This window comes from Anopheles maculipalpis, chromosome 3RL (assembly GCF_943734695.1).
Source record: "Anopheles maculipalpis chromosome 3RL, idAnoMacuDA_375_x, whole genome shotgun sequence".
In the NCBI taxonomy this organism is placed as follows: Eukaryota; Metazoa; Arthropoda; class Insecta; order Diptera; family Culicidae; genus Anopheles; species Anopheles maculipalpis.
The window spans coordinates 1,980,048-1,998,776 of NC_064872.1; the positions used below are offsets into that span (position 1 = coordinate 1,980,048).

An 18,729-nucleotide genomic window follows, 5' to 3' on the forward strand; every position below is an offset into this window, starting at 1 on the left:
CATCAAACCCTCGCGCTTAGCATTGCGGCCTAAGTAGCAATATCAACCCCACGACTACACCTCCTTTTACTACACCTTCTTCGCCCAGCAAAATTGCATATAAAGTCGGCATAAAACTAGTCAGTCTTTGTCCCTTCTCCCTCACAATCGCTACATTGTGGGTCCCGCATAAAGCGTGGCTGCTGGTGGCATACGGAAGCAGACATACCGGAAGATTAAAACGGCTTCGGCAGTCCGGTTCTCAGCCAGTATTCCCGTTGCCAAAGGAAACGCCCGCAGCAACACTCCAAAAGTCGGATTGTCAACCGGGCTAGTTGTTGCCTGGTCACACGGTGTTGCTATAGGAAAAGTAGTAGAAGTGGTGAGGTACTTCAGAATTGCTGTTTTGGCAGTACAGGAAACAGTGCTTTTTATTGGGTGGAAGATTTTTTCTCGCTTCTTACAAGTGTGTAGAGATTATAAGAGCTACTGTTTTATCGTAGGTTGTAGACGCCCTTCTATCATCGACACTTACAAAAGCGAATGTTGGGCAAACTGTTATTTATCTTCAAGACTCTGTATGATTTGCAATATTAAAAAGACCTCCACTTGTTGTTCCAACTCATCATCAGTCTTGGAGTTGAACGGAGCGGAATTCAACGTAAAACTATTAAAACCTCATCAGGAAACACAATCACGACGAGCCACTCATAAGTAATGCCGCGTACGTGTGATTGGTCGTAAACGTGAGCATCAATTTTCTTCCTTTCGTACTTTCGCGATATTTTAGACCGAGGAATAATGGGAAAGAACAGTAAGGAAAACAGCATCCAAAAATGAACGACAACCGAACGTGGCATACCGAATTCAATCCACCGTGAAATATGCATTCTTCTAACGCCAGCAGCTCCAACAGGCGCGTCAGATAATTGCTATGCTTCCAAGAAATTGCACTTCTCCCCCCAATCGTCAGGCATAAAAAAAAACCACAACCGTAACCTGAAACGCAGGATGTATGAGGCCAAAAATGGGATTCATAAAGGCATGACACCCATTTACCGTGAAACACACGTTCGAGAGTGGTATTTTCAAAAAAAGAAATTCAAACCGCAACCAGCCTCGAACCTCGCCTTTTGCTGATTAAGTTTACCTTCCAGACACACACGTGGAAGCATCTAAATTTGCCATAATCACAACCCTACTAACCCTCCTTCCCCCATTCATCCTAATCCTTCCCATATCAGCCAGGCTTGAGGCAGTTTGTGCAGCAGTTCGCTGCGATATCAAGTAACAAGTGAGCCCGCTCGGTTCACGTGAAGACAAAGTTTCGAACACGATACCGAAATATCATACAGGAAATGTGAGGAAGTTAAGTGGAGTGTTATGGCCTTTTCTTGACATTTTACTACAATGAAAACTCGGAAACATCTTCACACCATGTGCAAACGTGCGGCGCGGCGTCGTGTCCACCCGTCCAAGGCATACAAAGCAAAGCAGTTTGAGACAGTAGGCACGCCGGCCAGGACGTCTCTATGCCTTTCAAGTGCTTTGCTATCTTTTCCCATTCCCAAACGACGACGGTAGAGAGTTTGCATGCACAAAACTACTTCATATCCTGCGATGCTATTTTGCATTCTTGCTCCCTTTCTATGCAAACTGCAACGCGCTTCCTTAGCGGGTGTAATAGCGCCGCAGACGACTTTGCAGCAAAAAGAGTCTCGCACACATAAACCGTTCGGTTTAACCGAATGCAGCAGCAGTGCCTTTTTGGGAATTGCACACAGGAAGCGAACAGTTCCCCCGTCGAAGTTCCGAATCTGGTAAAGGGTCTCTCTGCATAATGGCAATTATTCTCCATTAGCTTAGGTCGTTGGCGGCGAATAGTAACGTACGATAGTAAATGACATCATTCCTTCAATTAGCGTACAACGTGAACTGTTTTGTTTCGCAGCTTTGTTCAACATACATTAAATTTTGCGACAATATAGGGATTTTCAGAGGACGGAGAAGAAATAGAGCATATTATAGAGGCAATAATGAAAAAAGATTATATCACAATAGCCACACAATGTACTGTAATAACATTGTGAATTCAATTGATACATGTTTCGTTATCGCCAGAAAAGAAACGCTCTCACAAACCAGATTTGTGAGACCAACTCTTGGTGCAACGAACGCATAATGCATGTGTGACGAATGCTATAGGGATGGATCTAGGCGATATGCAATCAAGCAAATGATGACTCCTCCGTGATACGCGTCCGCCACTGCACCATCACCATTCACAACCACCTATCGGTTACCGGTCGTGGGAAGCGAACACACAGGTGAGGATTATTTCACATTCACATGTAACAAAAAAAGGGCCAGCGAAAGAAAAAGATATCCGCGTGCGTGATTCATAGTCCACAGCTAGGCGTGCTAGGGCTTCATACTAATCACAAGAACGGGAAAGGTTAGGTACAACAACAGCAAATCATAGCCGGATTTATTGGCAACTTCAGGGCAAATCAATGGCGGGACTTGATGTCACGGATGCGTGGACTTCCATTTCGCCATGAACAATTTCCGGTAGCCTTTGGATCTTATCGTGTACTATCAAACGTGGTCTAGCAAATTTGGAAAACAGCCCATAATACCTGTATCTTGGACAATAGATAAGTTTTTTTATCAGTACGCTTACAAACACAAAATCTATCTGATAGATCAACTCGTCACATACGTGATTTTTATATTTGTTTATCAATGGAGAGATACACCATACAGAGAACCTGGATCGTAAAGCGCACCGGCTTTAATTGACTCTTCATGTTATTTGTTGTACTTTTTTGCATTTATTCATAACCAGTCAGTCTTGGTCAATCCCTTTTGGGATCGTATTTCCTTTAATTATTCTCTTGAAGTGGTATATTTTGTCCTCTTCGTTGCTGACGTCACTGTTAACATGACACTTGACTAGTTCGTGAATTCCGTGCACGTTTGCTGTTTTCATTGCGGCGCTGGTTGCCCCGACGCCGAGTTGTCACAGTGCATGTCCAATGTCAAGGTTGCGCGTACGTTGCATCAACGACGAAAAATATAAATATATTCTTATGCAGGCACATGCGGTTTTATGCGTAGCGTTTATTTTCTTTTCCGTGAAACGGTACCATTCAACTTCCCCTGACAGCTTCATGTAGGATATTTGCTAGAACAGTTAAACTTCCAAAAATGGAAAGTTGTCCTGCCCCAACTTCAAAGTTTCTTTAACGGAAAATTTCTAGCAAATCTACACATCCAATTCCGCATCCAACTGCACACAGCTTGGACATTTGTGTCCTACACCCTCAGGCATTCACATTCCAGCCACCCAACAGGCAGCAGCAGACAAGCAGTTTTAATATTTGCATATTTTTTTTCTCTCTCTCTCTTCCCAAGGTGCATAAATTATTCTCGCGTCGCCACCAAGTTTCACCTTTTCCGCACCAATTACCCATGCGAATCGATAACCCTCATGAGAGAAAAAATGCCAACCGATGTAGAAGCGAAAATAGAAAATAAAACTGCTCCCACAATCGGCGTGTCAAACATGGAAATTTGTACCGATGAATTATGCATCGTCAGGCGAATGCACACACATAAGTACCACCTCTCGGTACTCTCTGACACCAATTCCTATCGGAGTGTATGTTTATATGGGTATGAATTTGATTGTGCTTTAGGATGCGGTTAATAAGCGTTTTCGTGCTGCGCGGATTATGTTTTCCTCCCTCAAGACTTTCTTTCCGGATTTCGAAACTTAGCAACAGGGGCAACGAAGGCAGGAGAACGTTCGAAAATCACCTTTTCGCATGCTTAAAGAAGACATTTACCGGGGAGAAAGATATGTAAGATATGAGAAGATTAAATACCTGAAAAAAACGTACTTTTTTAACTGATGCACAAAAGCCAACGGTCCCAGCATTCCCCCAAAGAAAGCGGAATGCTTATGCAGCTCCCTTAAATCTAGATCGTGTAACCGTCACTCCCACCCAGATCGGCCACCCCAAATGCAGGTGGCTTTAATTGGCCATGCAACATAATTTAATCCACAGCGAGCGGGAGGCCCACGGAAGACTTCATTTTCCTCCGAGATCCCACATCAGCAACAGCAAAACTTATCAAAAGCTTACAGCTGTATGAGGTGAGCTCGAAAACCTAACCCTAACTTCAGTTCATCCTCTAGTCTCCCTCCGTCTCTCTATCTCTCTCCCTCCCCGTTTCTCTAGCAGGTTGTTGACCTCGGTGTGAACTATCGCACGGAAAACGCACGCGATGATCTGGGTTCGGGGGAGGAAGTTTTCCAATTCAACGAAACGCATCCACCAAAAGATAAATACATCCCAATCTTGTGTTAGCAATCAGCACTGATGATGGGTTATCATATAATTCAGAGGGGGATGGAGTGCGCCGGGCCATCCAAATTCTCACGTCGCAGACAGACATACATCTCTTTTCGCAAACTAATTGCCATCCGTGAACGTCGTGGAAACGTTTTTATCGTGCAAATACAGGGGAGAAAATTGGTGATTACATCGCATAAAAAGTTTGATTCTCTTAATCTTGGAGTCGTTTCAAAGAGGCATTCCCAAGCACTAGTTAATGAGTACTTGAAATAGGAATATTGCGAAGCAAGTCTCCGGGCAAGAAGAAGAATTCAAAGTAATGTTTAAGTCGTGTTTATTAAGCGACGCTAGCAGCAAGTAGAAGAGCCTAACCAAACAAGAAGGAAACCAGGTTAATCACGACAGGACAAATCCGTGCGTAGGTGCTTCCACGGCAATCTCCCATTCATAACAAAGCGAGTGTCACTCACCTTCACGTCAGGCCACGGCGACGAAACGAAACGAAAACAGCATAGCCAAAGGGATGCGAATAAACCAATTCCCAGCAACCTACAGCCCAAAATATGTAGACACTGGTGGCGCGCGCATGAATGAAACCATCTTGCACGTACGGTTTTACGGAGCAGAGAACTTTACGCAACCCAACCAGCCAGCCAGCGAGCGCCACTAGTCGTCGTCGTTTCACGTCGTACAAAAACCAGTCGTCCTTGACCAGACCATATGCACCGGGCACCCACTGACGGACGGGCGAGGCGCAAACTTCGACCAAGCACATGGTTGATACCGATCAAGGCACGCTCGGCTAGTATGCGCTCGTCTTCTGTTTTTGCTTCATCCACAAATGGATCCCCCGTTCGTTCGCTTCCAACAAACAGCTGAGCATTAAACGTGGAAGGTGGAGATCGATCCCCAGTAGTAAACAAACGACAAAAGGGTAAGTGGTGCTTGGATGCGCCACCGAAGAAGACGCCAACGACCGACCGTCACCCAGTAGAACGATGTGGCGCTTCCTTCTTGCTTCGGCGCTTTGGTGTATGTCACCGTCGCCGTAATACGCCCACGACACACAATCCACCGCCACCAATGATCAGTTTTATTGCGCTTCGTTCGCTTTATCGACCGATCCAACAGATGGCACTGTTTGATCGCATCCGAGATGATGACCGTGGACCGTGAAACCTGCTCACAAAGAGTAACGTGAGCAGAATATATTGCGCAATGAAACTTGGACACATTTAGCCAGTTTTTTAACGACATAACTGATGTCTTACTTTTTAAAATGTCTGACACTTTTTGGGCTTAAAAAGCTAACTATTTTAGAGCTTGTCTTTTTATGGATTCTGTCCATCATTCTGGGTTTATGATTCTGACGCAGTGGCAACGGAACGAACGATGATCATACAGGGTCGTTGCAATAGTGTGACTGTCAGATAGTCTATCTACTACACCGGATAGCTGTGGTTCAAATCTTGTCTCCGTCCTAGCAAGAATTTGCTAAAGGTTAAAAGGAATTTGTATGTGTTAAATGACCTAGTTTGTTGATCGTTCTATTGAAAAACTTCATCAAACAAGCCAAAATGGTTCCCTCTTAAATAGACAAGGATATACTTATTTTTTAAAGGTAAAATGTCAAGAGGATAGTGCAACTCCCCGGTACGTAAATGGAAGCAAGCACAAGCATTACTGGGAAAGGAGCATCTCTCGAAAGTACGGTTTCGCCTTCGTTTAAGGTCGATTATATTTGACCTCTTATTTCCAACAATCGAACTACATCGCCTGCAGCACCTGCATCGAGTAGTTTGAACCCAAATTCAGCTTAAAAAAGCCTTGCTTCACTCGCCAGCTTGTCCATATGCTAATCAATACACAATCCCACTGCAACTGCACCGAGTTGAGCTGTGTTGTGTGTGCTGGAATCACATCAAGTACTACTGCTCACCCACCTACGGTTTCAACAACATTCTTCATGTGGTGGCTACACTTGACTTCTCGCACAAGACACAGTGCGATATGTGGGCGAAAAAATCGATGCTCGGCTCGCTGCCAAAAACTGTCTACCATCAGTCGCACATTTTCTGAACCACACAAGAGCACCACACTTCTGGGGCATTTTGTGGGCCAACTGACTCCTCTCGAATTTGCGCACGTGCCACTATTTCTTTGCCGATTACGTACGCGAGGTGGGGTGGGGGGTTCGATCGGCATCGGTGGCATCCATAATAGCTAATTGGATCGATTGAATTGCGTGCGGGTCTCGTCGTGTTATAGACAAGCCGCGCATAAAAGATGCAACCAACAGAGGGGCATCGCAAGAGAGAAATGCACTCGTCCATCAGCTTTGTGTTTTGATTTGCGCGAACTAATGGTTGGTTGGTTGGGAAGCGAAATTGGCGTCGGTTGCGTGCACTTCACTTCATCAGTGGAGAAGTTTCGACTGTAATGATGATGACATGACGGGCACCGAAGATGGCACGAAGCTCACAACAAAGAGTCGTACATCAGCTGCCTCATGTAAACTACAAATCTCACGAGTAAAATTAAGCTGAAGTAATTTCCCGTTTGTTTAGATTAAAAAGACAAACAAGAATTGTCCAAAACCATCTCAAAAGGGAAGTTGTATTATGCAGCAGTCGTTTGTTTCAGCTGAGTTATTTATATTCCCCCTTCACTGAATTTTAACCGGCGCAAACAGCCGCTAATTGAATTTTTAATCAAATATTGCTAATTACAGCATTAACCAAATCAAAGACATTGTATTCCTTTCCAATTAACTTAAAACAAGATAGATTAAATCACAACAACGCTAACGAACATAACTTGGTTCGCGTAAGTCAGCCGAAGACTTATAAAAATCAATGTCCGGAAGCTGGTGGGTTGGTGGGTGAGCTATGAGCCACACTCATACACATTATCGCTCGTCTAGATAAAATGTGCGTAATTTAATCACTCGCCGCTAGCAATACGGCCTGGCCGTCCCTGATGAATAAAAAAAAAAAAAAAAAAAAAATCACTCGCCGCTAATCAATTATCCCTCTTTTTAAATTAAGATAGCGTTTTTATCCAAAAAACTGGTCATTTTGTTCGTTCGGCGTTTTTCTGCTTAATCAATAGCTGACCCCAGACCGGAGTGGGGTACAACATTAACATGATAAGTGTACGTTTTCCTTCCATTAACCACCCTGCACCGTTACAAGATCGGAAGGGTATCTAACAAATTCGCTTCATGTCGCGCTTAATTTATCGAACCGGTTGACACACAAACGATGCCGCATTGGACCGCGGGTTCATTTCATTTTATTGACATAAGCCGACTTAAACTACGCTGTTGGTCCGTGCCCGTGGATACAGACATCCAGACGGTTGGTTCGTGGCAGGAATTATTGATGGAGGGAGAAATGTAGTGAGTTAACCTTAAAGATCATACAAATTAACCCTCAACCTCATTGATCATTTTGGTTTACCCAAGATGATTTTGTACAGACACAAATTCAATTTACGATAAATACGGAACATTGAGTTTACAAATAAATATTCACTAGAGATTGCCATATGCAGCTGTTCTCTCTATTGGCTTTGATATCGACACGACAGACAGTGTCTAATTTATAACATTCAAGATTAAATCTGACACTTCCAAGAGCTTTACAAGTGTTAAGTACCTTAGCAGAATTTTTTCCCCCTTCTTTTGTACACCCCAACTGCACTGCACTTCAACGAGAACCGGTCGACAAAACGGCTATTAAGCATTTAATGGTTGCGTGAAGGGAAACAAATCATACGCCACCCGCCGATCATCATCGCATGCAAAAACCCGCCTTCCCTTAATCTATTAATGCACCTTAATTCCACTTAATCGTGTGCAGTGCACTTGCAAGTGTGAGTGTGTGTGTGTCTACAATTTGCATGCACACATTAGAGACCTCTCTTTCCACTGTTCAATTATTCAAATCTGGTTCACGCGGAGGATGATTTCCTTCTTCTACCGGTGCATCGTGCACCAGAAACGCCCCAACTATCGCCTTTCTCGGGCGTGCCGGAAAAATACGGCCATTTCCTGTTCTTGATCGATTTTCCGCTTCCCTTTCACGGCCTAGCGATCGACGTGCAGTTTTCACTTCACACACAACTCAAGCCTTCCCTCTGCTTTCCATACAGCGCCGGCTTTAGAGAGAAATTAATGGCCGCTTTGCATTTGTTCAAGTAGCCCTCGCAAGGGCATAAACACGCGATCGATCAACCGCCATTATACGTACGAACATAAGTTTTCCGTGAGGAAAGTGAATAAGTAGAACAACAAGCAATAAAAAAAAACACACTATTACGTCGGTACCTGACGACGTCATGCCATGTGAAAGTGTGTTGCTCGAGTTAAGGGCAATGCTCCGAAGGGAAGTCGTAACATAATGCTCCAAAAAATGTTTTGCACTCTGCATAAAAATCCGGGTCGACCTGTGCAGCTCACATCAAAGATCGTAAAAGCTCACTCACCTCAACCATTACCTTGCGATCGACGATCAAGGATGCGAGAGCCTGCCGTTCGAACGCGGCGGTACCAAAAACGGGGCGTTTAATTAATACCACCACAAGCTGTCCGCCCTTCAATCGCGACTTCCGATGATGGGGAGAAAAATATTTGAAGACATTTATCTCCATTTTTGGTTCGTTTTGTCCGGAACATAGGTGCAAAATTGGATTTGCCTCTCTTATAAAAGCTTTTGTATGATCTCATCTGACTCATATTTACACTCTTTAGAGCATATTTATCATAAAACACTAAGTTTTTTTTTATCTCTCTAAGAACTACAACAAATCCTTTCAACAATCAATTAACCTTTAAGGTCAAATATTTATACAGCGATCAGCGCTGGCCCCCTCTCTATCTGTTTGACCGTCTTGGGTCGGAGTAAAGTGACAAATAAAGCTCATGCAGTGTGGTGTACGATGTGGTTACAGTCACGGTACCACAACAAAGTGGCCGCTTTTCGGCAGAGTTACGAAACAGCACGGTGGTAATGTTCTCGTACCGCCTCCGACGCGCAACGCACCGAGCAGCATGGGCCAATCCTATATTTACCAAGCATCATTGCCACACGCAAACATTACGCCTAAGCTCAGCCTCCTCTTGGACACGTACAACAGACTCACTGTTTATGCGCACGCCAAGAAACATGCCTCTACGCATACTGACACGGGTGTGCTTTCCCTTCCTTTGGTTGGGCTTCAAAGTGTCATGCACTATTATGTCGCCCGCTGTGCCTCGGTTCGACAAAGTTTTTCGCCGACCTTAGCTCAAGTACCGAGACGAAACAAACGGCTTGTTTAAAGTGGTTGTTTTTTGAGGGAGGAAAAATAACGAGAAACGAACCGGAGGACAATATTTAAAGAATCAATTGTCACTCGCACGCTACTGCGCGACCAACTTTCAAGCGCGTTTGTTTCAAACGCCAAACAAATACAGCTCTCTTACATGTGGACGAGGGAACTGGGCAGTTTTTTACTTGCAATTTAGCTATAAATGAACGAATAACCAAGATCCAAACGAAATCCGAATGCCGTCCAATGGGTGGTCCTAGTCGAAAAAGAGAATGGAGGTGTACACGCGGGTCTCATGAGATGTCCAGGGCGCTCGTAATTAGCTTCGAATGGACGCCAGCTCAACTTGGTAAGGTAAAATCCTTGAGTGTTCGCCAAAGAAGCACAGGTAGTACAGCAAACATAGAGCTATTTAAATACCTCCGGTGACATCTTCGACATATTCCCACTTTGCTACTATATGGACGTGTCAAGTCTATTAGTTTGCCGCTCGTATGCTCGCTAGCCCTAAGTGACGCAAACTCAAACATCACCAAACAAACTTTGCACCTCCACCTTGTTGTGATTGAGCGATTACTTCAGCACAACACCTCTTACTGAATTCTGAATAAAAAAAAAAGAAGAGGTCACCCCAAAAACCACAAGGAAGGTCGCTTTTATGTGTGCGCAACTCGCCGGGACGTCTCTTCGCATACGCGTAAATAATGGTCTATTTTAATCCCGACACATCACCCGCAACCGGAGACGGAGCTGGGAGACACGGTCAAGAAGGGTGGCATGGCCGAAAAAGGCGGGATTCGGAACGTACACGCTGACGCTTATTTTAAAGTTCCCACATGATTCAATCACACACGCGCTTACTCGTGCGCTCTCGGGTTTGATCTGATGAGCGCCAGGCGGCAGACGGCAGGCATGCTGTTTGCACTTGAAATTCTAGCCCTCCACAAGGTCTGACGACCTCGTGTCAGCTAAGTGCTGTAATATGGCGGTGCCTTAACCTGTATACGCCATTTTATAGGTCGACAGAAGGGTTCGAAGTACAGATGGCAGATAGATTAATGAAAAGAGAGAGAGGGTAAACCACATTATTGTGATTTTATATTTCATTGCATTGTTGACATTTGAGCGGTGGTGGTAACTAACAATATCCGGATATTAGGAAGCCATTCAAATTCAAATTCCATGCCACCCCATCCAACGACCAACTGCCAGCCTGTGGAAATTTATTGCCAATACAGCACAATGCTAAGCCGCTTGTACGCAACTCAACAGGTGCTGCCGAAAAGATCTGTTCTATGATCCATTTTTTGAGAGTTTGACCTTAACACTATACCATGATGGTTGCGCTGAGAGACACACATCAACACAGGGCAATTTATTATAACGAACAATTTGGCATTGAACATCGAAACCAGTATCGTACTATAGTGCTGTTTAGCTGCACTACAAACCTCAACGATTAAACAAACAAGCGAGGTACGTATCGAACGATAACTGAGAACTCTAAACCTCAAACCCCACAAACCGCAACGCATCCCTTTCTCTATTGAGGTGACAAATATGCCGCCCTATCAACTACTGGCTGATATCAAAGGAAACCGCAACCGTTTGATTTGTAATTCAGGAGGAGACCGCCGCAGACGACCGCAAAAATGCCTACCAACAGGAAGACACGGATATTGGTAGCTAAACGTTTCGCAAGCCGAGAAATTGCTAATCGACCACAGATCAAATTACGTGCCGAACATTGCACCGAGTGTTAGGCTTCATTAGCATGTGGTCCTTGGATTGCTTCACCGGTGTGTCCAACGCCAACAATCCAGTAAATTACGAAGCACTAATGAAACGTTGCGTCCAACCTTACAAGACCTTGTAAAGCTAAATCAGATTTCTCAATAAATCGTTAAAAATCGATAAGATTAAAGCAGTTATCGATGCTCTCCACCGTTTCAAGGTGCCACCAACCAGCACTGAAGTTTTAATGGTACCGCTGGCTGGCGCAATGGTAAGAAAATTCCGACACCCAATGCGGTATTCTATTCATTAAAACTCCAATAAAATACCCTCACCAAGAGCAAGAGCACTTCAACAGCTGAGGAAAGGTTTCTTTACGCTCACAAACCAAGCGGAATCGAAATTCGATACAATCGTCTCGGCTACCGGCAATTCAATCTTTTATCAAACCAACCGTCGGCCCTACACAGTCGAAACACACTGCGTTGGGTGAAAACTGCCTCTGCAGCTGTAAGAAAAAATCAGTGAAAGTACTTTCACCGGGTGCGTGCTGAGCTGCTTTAGCGATGTGTATTAGAAAAAGTGGTGGAAATGTCACCAAAATCTATTCGGAAAACGGTCCCCTAATCAATCCACTCTTTTTATTGCTATCTCTTTCCAACCGCTCTCGGTGAAGACTTATCGAATCGATTTTCTTTCAAGAAGTGCTTTGTGCTTTCCACTTTCTTATGTTCCGTATAATGTGACGGATCTAACTGTCTCCACAATCGACTGCTTCCCATGTTTAGGACAAGCGATAGCAAAACAGACACTCTCGAGCATTAAATTGTCCACTTACAACGCTCATTTCAAACGTCAGAAGCCTATCCACTAGTTGTCATGTCCGATAAAGTAAAAGCTCAGCAAGAATACGAAAAGAATTTTTCTATAACACTCCCACGAGTTGTCTGGCTTGTGACAAACGCACAATACGGCCCTTGGCGTACGGTAACATGAATAACGGACTTTACAAGCGCACTGTACTTGCAAAAAGCGGTCATCATTGCACGGAACGGACCCATCGCTCGTAATTGCGTTAAGTTGGCGGAGGTTACGCAAGATTGACGCCTAATTTTAGGAGCCGCCTGGCGGTGCGATGGACAATCTCCTTTTTTCCTATTTGCTAGTCCTATTTTTCACTCGTCGTCCCGTGTCTAGTGCACGAGACCGAGACTCACCGAGGTTCCATTCACGTTGGCGTTGGACTAGATACATTCGATGACCCGCTTGTTCACTCACCATCAAATGCTACGTTCTTCATTGCAACTAACCTTAGTGGAGAAACTGGGAAACGTATTCCAGAGAAGAAAGTGAGTTGATTGCTCATTTGACAACATCACTTAACAAAAACGATCACTATACTACTGCCACAAGAACCTAATTCTAATGCCACGAACTTCATTTATCTTTGCCTGTCAAGAAAGCCAAGGGGGAACGATCCAATACAAACAGCGCTTTAAATCATCCCAAAATAAAACAAACAATCCTAAAAAACCATCACTCAAAGCTATGCCAAGGAGGAAATGGCATGATGATCCACTGCTGTTCAGTTCCTGAACACCTGAGTGAAGCTGCTCCGAAAAACAAAACTGACCCAATATTTGCACAAATGTTTCACCGCTTGCCTCCAAAAAAAAAAACGGCATCCGTTACAAACACGAGAGGCAACAAACGAGCAACAACCCCATCATACACATCAGCAGCAGCGACCAACGATAGAACTTGGACGGAAGAATCAACAACTCCATCAGCGGATGTACATCGTCCGGGGCCTTTTTCGTATTCGGTCTTTCGGTCTCACTAAATCTACATTTATGGTTACAACCGTCGGCTATCCCAAAAAGTAAAGATCGACGAATAATACTCGGTGAATTAGGAACGATCATCGATCGAAAGCGAAAAGCCGGTGGTACGGTCGATCGATTTGCGTAGTGCGAAACGCTCACGCGCAGCACACGTTCCGGCATTTGGGGTACCCGTAGACACATGAGGTAATCGTCCGGTCCAACACTCCTGACCACCCCCCCCCCCCCCCCCCCTTCTGCTTACGTGTCATTTTCCATTCATCCATATTTCGACGCACGGAACCGCGCGCGAATGTGATTGACGATGTGTGGATATGACCATGGGGCGTGAAATCTTGCCAGTTTTCTTGTGAAAGAAACGCCAGTTACCTCACACGCACACGCTCCACGCAGGTCCATAATTTGAATCGAACTATCGGCAAGGTTACAAGATAAGATTCCCTATTTTCGGAGGGTGCCAACAAAAACAACCCTTCCAAACCTCCACTTGTGGAAGGAAGAATAAACTGCGATGAGTCAGACGGACAAACGGCTCAAAGAGGTGGAGGCCATGTGACCTTAGTTGGTTAGGTTAGGGCTATCAGTTTATCGGACGATGATACTGATCACGATACACTGCTCTGTCTCGCCGGTTAATCACGACGCAGTTTCAGGCAATTGACCGACGTTCGTGTGCGATATACGTCGAGACATTAGTAGATAGTTTGATAAGACTAAAATTGAAGAGAACCACTCTTATAGTTAATATATTTTTAGCCCCATTTTCTTCAAAAATAGGAATCCTTCAACTTTATATTGGACATTCAAAAGGTCACAATTTGACCATCAAAATGGAAGAGTCTATTTGATCTTGTAATTTGAGAATATAGAGACGACAAGCGATTAGTTTAGCTTGATCAGTAGTATGAAAATAAGCTTAGCAAACATCACACGTTCGCCCCCGTCTATTCAACGGTCAAGGAAAATTGAAAAGTAAACAACTCGTAAATTCGGTAGCGTAATATAGACGATCCGTGCCCTCACTGAAGCCGACCTTGAACATGTAAAACTGTACAAGAAGAAGCACTATGCACTGTTAGATAAGTGAATGGTAAAAGTAAAAGAGAATGTTCGGTTCTAAAACACATATAAAATGCCAATAAGTAATGAGAGTTCATGTAGAAATTTTGTTTCACATTTTGTTGCAAACTTGAGGCATTTCTGGTGAATGGTATTGCAAACTAATATAAACCACATTATCCACTTGAAACGGACAAACATTCACCTTCACCAAAGCGTAGTAATCAGCTCGAAGCCCAAAGTGAATGCGGGCTAGTAGCTTGCCTTCGAATCACTCAATTGAAACATAATTTAACATTTGTAAGTGCAAACGCGAATATGACCAGACGTCGAGCCGCTACACCACCACACGATGTTGCACTTTGAATTGCATCCGAAAGAAACGAACCAAACGAAACATCACATCATTTTTATCAACATCATCATCAAGTCGTGATCGTCATACAACACGAACATCACCCTTGTACACACACACACACACGGACAGAACATTACGGGGAGTGAGTTCGTGTCGGTAGGGTTGGTTTCATCCCTTCCCGGAAGTGGCAATGAAAATGGACAGCCATTTTCACTGCTACGCGTTCGATGCTACCGCTACGACGATATAAAAAGACAACCCCTACCGGAGGACAAGACAAATATACGTATGCCCCTTCCCGGGAATGGGAATGTTTGACGATGATGACACAGCTCCAAAAGCAGAGACATTAAAAAACGCCAAATGGCTATGACTTGCAGCTACCTAAATCAATAAACTTTAGCAGCAACACTGTTGATACAGAGCTACCAGTCGTACAGTAAATAAAGACCCGTTTATTTGAGTCCTTTTGCTGGTTTGATCGCTTTGATCCTAGAGTCGTTATAGCATTGTCTTAATTATTGAACAACATATCACACCATTGTGCTTTTGCTTAGTAGATAAACCATTGTAGATGCATTAAAGTGCTGAGCTATGTTAAAAAGTCTTTAAAGGCTGGATTTTCTTTATAATAGTGAGATCTTTGGACAGCTCATTCAATCGGTTTCCTTCTGAGCATCCACCTGTCCCGAAGGTAGGAACGAAAAAGGAAATAGTCAGTTCTGACGGAGTCTATACCTCAGAGGAGTACTAGAACTACAAATATTCTATAGAGAACTATCTGCAAGGATCCAAGAAATGTAAAGTATTGGAGGCATTGGAAGTGTGAGTAGATAGTAAGTATTAAATGATGCTCACCTGACGGCCACCCGTACAGAGGATTCCTTGTCTTCGTCTGGCATGTTGCCGTTTTTGTGTAACTTCCTAAAATGGTAGGACCAGAAATTTGATTCTAACTGAACTCTCTAATCTTTGCTGCTGCCCATGCACGCCACAAACACTGCTGTATCGGCCGAGGTAGTTGCAGTGTTTCCCTTTTTTCTATGATATTGCTTGGTTTTGCTGCGTTGAAGGAAGAACTGTACTGGCACTGTATACTTTGTAAGAGGCGATTTATATTACTTTACAAAGCTCCGTTCTTTTTCTCTTTTCCGGGTTTTTCTCTGGCAGGATTGTGAGTGTTGTGAGTTGAGGCTGACTGACACCTTACGGAAAAGTTGTCACAAACGTCTGAAAAAAGAAAACAAAATACATATTAGAAATCAATGGAAAAAGGAAAAGCACCAGAACGGTATAATTATCATCAACAGGCTGTATGTATCCAATCCACCCCTGCGTTTGAAGAGCAAGTGTTCAAAATTCTAAACGTCAACTAACGATGACCGGGCTGAGGAAGGAAGCAATACAATCTCCCACCGGCTCATGAATATTTACAGCGACACACCCGAAAAGAAAGAAGCATAACGAGCAGCAGCAAGTACTTCTGATATTCTCTCAGGTGTGGAACTTGTGGTGTAACGAGTGTCGGACGTTTAAACTCTTCGCGAGCGGATAGCTACAGTATGAAGAACAAACCAACATTCAAGCTACTGCTTGAACCACGAAGATCAAACCACGCTGATAGTGAGGAAGGTGCTGACCGGGTTCGACGGTGACGGCGACGTTGGAAGGGCGTAGAGCGAATTAGACACTGCGTCATAAATTACTGCTATGTATTTTTACTTCCGATGGGGCAGCGAAAGGTGACAATGGGTGACACCGTTTCCAACCAAGCAGTTTGGCTGTCTAACACGTAATATCTTGCTTTCCACAGTCCCCAAAAGCGTTTTTGTTTTACTTTTCTAAAATAACTCTGTTCAAAACACTCTTTAAATGGAGCTTGTGCACTCTTCAGACAGGATAAGGGAAAGAGTACCTTTGAGCATTCCCACACATTCCCAAATGTCGTGATCGACGAAAAATGTATTTTGCTTTGTGACAATCTTCTCAACACAACCTTTCGAACTCTTTTTGAACTGTGGCGTGTGGAGATAATATTGTACTAAAATGCATGACTTTGACGTCCATAAAAATGAAACGATTCTCTTCTGTTTCACCGTAAGTATAAGAGAGCATGATAAAAATGTTAATATACCGGTAACACCATTCAACAATAGCTTTTCTTCACCACATTCGAGGAAGAAGCCATGTCATAAGCAGCATTAAAACATACAAAATAAAACAATTTTATCGACGCCGTAAATTAGGAAAAAATAAGTGACTTTTTTTTTGGGGTTTTGGTAGGCTCCCCCTTGGGATTGTTAATTGCACGTGGCCGATGTGGCCCACGTTGTCTACGCATGACGAACTCTTCGTTGGTTTTATGTGGAGTGGACTGACTGGTACTCCGATGGGAAACGGAGCGAACGCGAAGAATTTGAACCAAACCTCCCATTGTGTTTTTTAGGGGGATGAGAGGTTGTTGATAATGTGAAATTTTAAATTGACTTTAGAAAAACATTTTCTAAATTCTATGCTTTGTGTAGAAAAATTTGCTCATTGTTTTAATCACTTGATGAACGCATGATCGATCTTATTCTTGGATGTTTATAACAGACACAAGAAACCTCAAACAAAATCTCATAAATAAACCAACCAGCAAAGAAAGATGTAAAAATAAATATCTGATGATCGTCTGACTACCAGAACAGCAAACAGAACAACCCTCAAAAAACGAACAGTGTGACACACAGCGCTCAGTTCGTTTCAGTTTCGGGAAACAATATGTAGCTAACTGACGGCCTAATCTGCCCATATTCCCTATGATAAACCTATCAAACTAGATATGAACCGAAAAGCATGTGCCGCTTGCTCCCCTGCCTTTTGTTCCCTTTTTTCGACACAAATGATGTGATTCTCGCTAATGGCTTCAACCGATGGTTGTAAAGTGCTTTAATACTAATCGATGCGATAAACTCCTGCGTAATGGACCGTAGAAAGCGATGGTCTAGGTTCCCTTATTTGAATCGGTGGATGATATAAAGCTCCATATATAAGTTTAAAAATATGTTTAACAAAACTTTGGATAAGTTTATCTGACCAGCTCAGTACTTGATGAATACAACGACAAGAATTAATTTGTCAATAGCGAAAGCGATAGTCGATAGAGTTCAACTCATCGCTCGCTAATTATCTTTTGTGTCAAAATCGCCACCAGTGCAACGGCAACATTAGCGGCCTGTACACATATTTTTAAATTAGATTTTCACGTGTCCAGGGGGAGCGTTTGCGCAGGCACATCAGGAAGCAAGAGTTGAACGAACTTTCCACGCGGATTTCCTAACACACAAGACGCAACCACAAACTAAACTGCCTAATGTGTGTCTAAACACTCACGCCCGGCCATCAAATTTAGAGCAATCTCTCGTTTGTCACACGCGACTCGTTTCCAAAAAGCGAGACACATCTTGGAAGAAAAGAAAAACCTCAAAGTTTTCACTGTGGCCCTTCATCTTGGCAAACGGGTGTGTGTGTTTATAGTTTATTTTAAGGTACACACCGTGCATAGACGAGCCAATGAAGGAAAGAAAAAGGGAAGTGGAAGCAATCAACAGCTGTTGATGTTGAACGCCGTTTTGATCCAAATCTCATCCAAACTCTCTGATTGATTGCTGCAATGCTGTGTAAATGTGGTGATAATACACACTCCGGCGGAAGAGAAAAAAGTGTGTGAAAGTAAAGTAATTTTCAGTATTTCTACAAAATCTATTCTCTTTCATCTAAACAGTTAGATCATTCAAGTATACATTTTTAATGAATGAAAAGCTAAACTGGCACGTTTCATTCATTAAGTTTTTGTACACTCATAACTTCAACACCTCCCGTGGTGTGAAAGCTTCAGCAGGTTCCCCAAGCAACTAACAACACAGATACGCTCGATAAAACATAACCCCATATCATTACGATGATGTAATTTTTATTCTGCATCTGAATGTCGCCTCGCAGGGTGGCTCTACACTTTCTTGACGCCTTACTAATAAACATAATGCATTTTTTTCATTTATTTTGGTTTCGTTGATTTTAAGTATGTTGTCATAAA

The 18,729-nt window shown here is 43.4% G+C and overlaps 1 protein-coding gene across 2 annotated transcripts in view; it reads right to left on the reverse strand.

Annotated features, from left to right (window-relative positions):
* LOC126563791 (kinesin-like protein KIF21B) overlaps window positions 1-18,729 on the reverse strand; it is a 106,745-nt gene that overhangs the window by 13,111 nt on the left and 74,905 nt on the right. For both annotated transcript variants that reach the window (XM_050220532.1, XM_050220531.1), the window contains exon 2: window positions 15,510-15,626. In XM_050220532.1, coding sequence (XP_050076489.1) covers window positions 15,510-15,553 — 44 coding nt within the window. In that variant the 5' untranslated portion in view covers window positions 15,554-15,626. The remainder of the gene's footprint in view (window positions 1-15,509; window positions 15,627-18,729) is intronic.